Consider the following 6,000-nt stretch of genomic DNA (forward strand, 5'->3'; position numbering starts at 1 on the left):
CAATTATGAAAATAATTAACAGAACGATCGGAACTATTTTGTTAATCTAATCGGCTTTAAGTAATTTAAGCAAAAATGATCACTAATTCCAGCTTCTCAAATGTGATTAATTTTTTATTGTTTCTTAGTTTTCTATAACATCAAAAGCAAAACACGTCATTTTACACTCTGAGAACAAGTTATGGTATTTTTTAGTATTGGCTGACATGCTATTGGCCAATTTTAGAAAACATTTGGTAGATTAATCGGTGATGAAAATAATAATTAGCTGCATCCCGAGTCTGTGTCTATACTTATAAACACATTATATGAGTATATGGGAAAATTAATGTGATTGTAAATGTGTTTTATGAAGCATTTCGCTCTTGACGTTTGCCTGTACAGAATAAGGTAAAGAGATACTTCTGCATCTAAGAAGAGCATATTTTGTGTTGTTAAGTACATGTGCCATCGACGATATGAATAACCTCACCACAAGGCCCAGTAGTCTGCCTGCCACACTGCACATTAACGCCTCTGAATGCCCTCGCCCAGCATGGCAGCACTGCTGCCACCGTGTGTTCACCTGCCAGATCCTAATGAATATGCACTGTGTTCTCTGTTTTCTATCTCTCGTGCATGGCCCTCCCCCTTCACCCCCCTCACCTCCTTCCCCCACCCTCACCCCGTGCATGGTGCACTCCCTCCACCCTCCTCCTTCCCCACCACCAACACCACCTCACCCACCACCTCGTCTTACCCCGTCCACCACCACCACTCCCCCCCTCACCATCACTGACACCGCTGTATGTGTTGCTGCATGGCCTGTGGCCCCCCGACGCACCGCCTGGCACTGGCCTCCCACACCCCAGGACCGCTCGGGCACTCTGGGCGCGGAGGAGTTCAAGGCCTGCCTGATCAGCCTGGGTTTCGATATCGCCAACGATGCACAGGTACTTAAACGTAGCCACACCCCCGCGGTGAGAGGTTTAACTGGTTTCTTTTCTTTTTTTTTCTTTTGCACCTTTTCCCTCCTTGTATTTCTTTCCTTTCCCCTACTCTCCCTCTGTTCCCGCCTTTACTGCTGCTCCCTCCGATCTAAATACCCTTTGTGATTTCCCACATCTTGCAACATCCCATTTGTGGATCGTTGCGGCTCTCCTCCCAAAATCTACTCTCTGCTCATCCTTTGTTCTTCCAATGACTTCCTCCGCTATCCCTGCCTCTCCTTCTCTGTATCTCTCTTCTCGTCCTGGTTTCGTTTGTCCATCGCTGACCTTGTAGAAGAGAACAGGAATCATGGATGCTGAAGACTTCAAAACCTGCCTTATCTCCATGGGTTACAATCTGGTAAAGCCATGAGTACTCTTCAAGTATGAAAGTATGATTGTGTGTGATTGCTGAGGACAGCCGGAAATCGTAATAAATAGATGTAACTTTAATTTCATTTGAATTTGAAAACAATGTATGTACTGTATATCTTATTTTATTTTATTATTATTAAAAATGTATTAGATTGTTTATGGTAATGAAAACCTTAAAATAATGTAAAACTCACTTGTGTATTAAGTTAAGTACATGTAGGATGTCAGTCATTTGCTGAGTTGTTTTAGTCCGTTGCCCTGGGGACTGTCACCACGGCGACTGAGCTTCACAGTTCCTCTCTGTTGCCTCCAGGGTGAAAACGAGTTCTCCCGCATCATGAGCATAGTGGATCCCAACAGGATGGGCATCGTCACCTTCCAGGCCTTCATCGACTTCATGTCCCGCGAGACGGCCGACACCGACACTGCCGACCAAGTGATGGCCTCCTTCAAAGTTCTGGCAGGGGATAAGGTACGATTAGACTGCAGTCGAAGTATCACCATAAAAGAGGAGATATTTCTACAGAGAAAAAGGGAGGTGTTAAAAAACTTTTTTAGGAAAGTGGACAAAAGATGAAGATATGAAAAAAAGACTTTAAACACCTAAGCAGCACATTTAAAACCCCTATAATCTCTATTTTATATTAATGATTATTCTTATAGAACTGAATAGATTTTCATTATTTGTAGCCATAGCTTAATTTGCACATCGTACCATTCATATGTTTTATGTTTCTCTGTTTTTGGCAAAAATAAAGATGTTTGTAAGTAGCCACCAGCCACATAGAGAGAAATCTCTGCAGCTGTTCACTGTCACTAGTTTTCTTTAAAGCCACAAAAAAAGTGACTTCAGGCAACTAAAGGGCAAAATGTGTAATGTACACGTCCAACAGAAATGGGGCGATTGGTTCATCCTGTTTGAGTCCTCTTACTCGTCACCTGTTCAAGTCCATTCGAGTCCAATTTTAGCACTGGTTTGTTCTCACAACTCCTGGTTCTCTTTGACTTGTTCAGTGTCTGACTTCATTTACCAGTGACTCGTTTATTCCAGCTTCAGCATTAGTGCAATTAACTCAACTGTACAAGCTAGAAAGATAATTGATTCGGAGTGTGATTGGCAGCAGCAACAACAACTCTTTCACATTATAGTTTTTTTGATGAACTTTATTCATATAGAAACATAACAGAATATAATGTTGTTTTTCGTCCACTACAGAACTACATATTAGCCGACGAGCTGCGCCGGGAGCTGCCTCCAGACCAGGCGGATTACTGCATCGCCCGCATGGCCCCCTACACCGGCCCCGACGGTGTGCCAGGAGCCCTCGACTACATGTCGTTCTCTACCGCTCTGTACGGAGAGAGCGACCTCTGAACACTCTGTCAGTTGTCCTGACTGGGGACCACCAGCCTACCTGCTCCGATCACCGCCACGTCCTCCGACTGTCCCGTCACCACACTCCTGTCATACTACGCTCATTTTTTGTATGTCTCTGGCCTTATCTTTTTGTCATTATCCTCTGTCTCCTCCTGCTCCTGCTCCTGCTCCTCCTCCTCCCACCTGTCCAGCCTCTTCCCCGCTCCTTCACACCCTGTCTCCGTTGTATTTGCTTCCCACGCAATGCAGCAGCTCTCCAGGTTTACAAAGAGGGAGAGAGAAAAAAATGTTTGTTTCTGTTTTTATTTTTCTTGTTGTCATTGTTTTTCTTCATAAAATGAATAAAGTTAACATATTTTATTATACTGAACAAAAAAAGGTATTTTTCTTCACCTGATTGAAAATAAGAGACAAAAATTGTAATAAAGAAAAATTGCTATACTTTCTCTTCTTATTCTCTGTTTGCTGCAGGGATCAATTATGGTTTTTTAATGGATTTACATTGACAGTATGCGCTTTTAGAGTTACAGATTAGTTCAGGTTAGTTTGTGGTAACTTGTTAAACAAGATTAAACAAGTAACAGTTATCTACAAAATCAGGCCAAAGAACTGACAAACACGAAAATAATGCAGGTGTTCCTTTGATCTGAGCATATGTTGTGATTTAGTGTTTTACACTGCCTTAACCAGCAAATGTGCAATGAATTAAACAAAAAAATCACATTGACAGATCAAAGACTCTTGACTTGAAAAGAAAACCAAAGAATCCAGCACATACTTGAACTTCATTAAAACAACATGTCAGTCCTCAGACCATCATCAGACAAACATCATACAGACAAACAGCACTACTCATAAAAATCTGGGAAGAACCTGCCAGCATCACCTCCCAGTATGCATACAAATGAAGGTCAAAACGCTCCTCAAATACAAAAACAGATATACATAATGAATTCATCAGTATTATTAAAAGAAAATTCACATTATACAGTTATACATACATTTTACAAAACCTCCCTATGGGGACATTATAAAACATTTTTAACCAGTCAGTCCTACATTACATAATGTAGCCTGTTGGCTTTATAAGGTAGAAGAAAAGCACCAAAGGCAATCTAAAGTGAGAAGTCAATTACATTTTTACAAATGAATTGACACACCCTGTCCCTGGAGTATTCTGGGTTGACTATTTTACCTGGTTACTAAGCCCTAACAAAGAATAGAGTACAATGATTATTGTTAATTAAATGAAATCACCTGGGTGGGTCAACAGACAAGAGTGTGAACTGAAACCATTGGCTGCAGAGAAGGTAAGAAAACGTGTGAAAGAGTCAGCAGGAGACTAAACTGTTTGTGACACTAGTGTTGACGGTAAACTATGTGACTGAGTCTTATTTTACATTACAAATATACAATACAACAATACAAAATATATTGCATTCCTATCAATGCTATCCATGAGACCAGTGCAGGGCGGAACCTCGGCTGTGACTTCGCGTCGCTCCGGACAGTTTAGAACGTCGGACACGTTCAGGAAACGCTGTGACCTGCTTGCAGTTTGCACCAGTAAAATGGACTTGTAGCTGGAAAGAAGAGTCATGTTCAGCATTAAGGCGTTGCAGAAAAACAAAACAGTCAGATATGGAGTCCCTATGCTCGTAAGTAACTTTTACGTCACATTTCTAACATGAAATTTAACAGCAGATAAGCAGTGCTAAGCCTGTTAGCTAACACTTAAGCTAACATGATAGCAGTTCCAGTGCAACTATCAAACATATAAGTGTGTTATTTTAACTTTTTACTCTGGTTATTATGGTCTTCAGAGCCTCACAATAGTGGCATCTGTTTTTCTTGTTTCCTTACTTTCATTTCCTTTGACACGTCTAGCATAACGGAATTATCTAAACCTGGTCTGAAAAGCAATGTAATTTTCCTTTTTTAGCGTTTTCACAAATAGAGTAAAGGTTTTAAAAATCTGAAACTGTTTTAAAGAGTCTTTAGCTTGTCTGGGGGAAATCTAAAAAAGATTTGACAAGTATAGTGGTTCTTGGTCTGGACCTGATCTAATGTGGTTGAGAGCATTACAACTTAAACAGTCTTGTGTTTAACTGGACTAGAGTATGGACTAAAGGGTAAAGTAAAGGTCATACATGGCGCTGTTTTGAATTATCTCCACTGTGACAATTAGTTGATTAATTGGTAAATTAATTCTCATTTAATTTTCAACATTTGATGGTTCCAGGTTCTCAAATGTGAGCATTTTTCCCACTTTTCATATTTCATAGTAAATTTACCATAAGAAATATAGGACACATTTATTTAGAGAATAATGGTAAATAATAATAATAATAAAAATAATGAAAATAATCTTCAGTTCCAGCTCCTGCTCTTAAATGCTTATGTAGCTTGCATAACTTGTGAAATTTCTCTGAATAGTGCTCTGCATAGTCTGAACATAATTGATCAAAATATTTCTGAATAACTAACCAAAGATATTTTTACTGTTATTTCAGTTGCTGGTAATTGGAGGGTCTTTTGGCCTGCGAGAGTTTACACAAATCCGATATGATTCCCAGAAGATCAAAAGAAAGGTTTGTAGTAAATTAATAACATTTTAACATATCCACTAATTGGCTGCATAATAAATATGACAGTAAACTAAGTTCCCAGATTTACATCATTATAGAAAACAGTTAACAGAACTATTATATACACACTTTAAGGATCAGTCTCTGTACACTAACGTGTTGTCAGTGTGTAAATACTCCTCCTAGTGGTTAGAACCATAGTTGCTCCTCAGGGTGAAATTATTATGTCACATGTTTCTACATTTTCAAACTCTGCTGGAATATACCAGGTCAGTGTGGTAGATTTCGGCTTATTTAATTAATAATTTTGTTTTTAGGAACTCAGAATTAGACACTAGATGTCTGTCCATTTCAGAGTCACTGCAGGCAAACATCACGAGAGGCTTTTCTAACCAGTTTAGAGTGAGTCAGTAGTGCAAGAGCAAGAAGTGAGAACAAGCTCTAATAATTCATTAAATGACAGACCCAATTCATTAAAATGACAGAGGACTGACCCTTTATTAGAAGCCATTACAATCTGATGAGCTGGCTGCGAGGGGAAGTAGCTGTTTTGTGCTATTTTACTGTGACAAATGCCGATGCATGTCATCTGGGTGGGAGCCAGATGGCAGGGGCGTCTCTTCTTGTTACTGTCCATGTGAAACGGCATTAGACTGTGGAAGACAGTGTGTGTGTGTGTGTGTGGGTGTGT

The 6,000-nt window shown here is 39.9% G+C and overlaps 2 protein-coding genes across 4 annotated transcripts in view; both read left to right on the forward strand.

The window, feature by feature from the left end:
• actn1 (actinin, alpha 1) overlaps window positions 1–3,162 on the forward strand; it is a 58,269-nt gene extending 55,107 nt beyond the window's left edge. Inside the window, exons 19-22 of one of the 3 annotated variants that reach the window (XM_023421040.2) lie at window positions 852–932; window positions 1,264–1,329; window positions 1,657–1,815; window positions 2,560–3,162. In XM_023421040.2, coding sequence (XP_023276808.1) covers window positions 852–932; window positions 1,264–1,329; window positions 1,657–1,815; window positions 2,560–2,718 — 465 coding nt within the window. In that variant the 3' untranslated portion in view covers window positions 2,719–3,162. The remainder of the gene's footprint in view (window positions 1–851; window positions 933–1,263; window positions 1,330–1,656; window positions 1,816–2,559) is intronic. The other 2 variants (XM_023421036.2, XM_023421038.2) reach the window with 2 other exon arrangements.
• A 1,056-nt stretch (window positions 3,163–4,218) lies between these two features.
• cox16 (cytochrome c oxidase assembly factor COX16) overlaps window positions 4,219–6,000 on the forward strand; it is a 4,481-nt gene continuing 2,699 nt past the window's right edge. The window contains exons 1-2 of the mRNA XM_023421049.2: window positions 4,219–4,379; window positions 5,235–5,312. Coding sequence (XP_023276817.1) covers window positions 4,320–4,379; window positions 5,235–5,312 — 138 coding nt within the window. The 5' untranslated portion in view covers window positions 4,219–4,319. The remainder of the gene's footprint in view (window positions 4,380–5,234; window positions 5,313–6,000) is intronic.

The sequence above is a fragment of the Seriola lalandi genome, unplaced genomic scaffold (assembly GCF_002814215.2).
Source record: "Seriola lalandi dorsalis isolate HSWRI2012SDOR001 ecotype SW California unplaced genomic scaffold, Sedor1 jcf7180002054660, whole genome shotgun sequence".
NCBI classification, from domain to species: domain Eukaryota; kingdom Metazoa; phylum Chordata; class Actinopteri; order Carangiformes; family Carangidae; genus Seriola; species Seriola lalandi.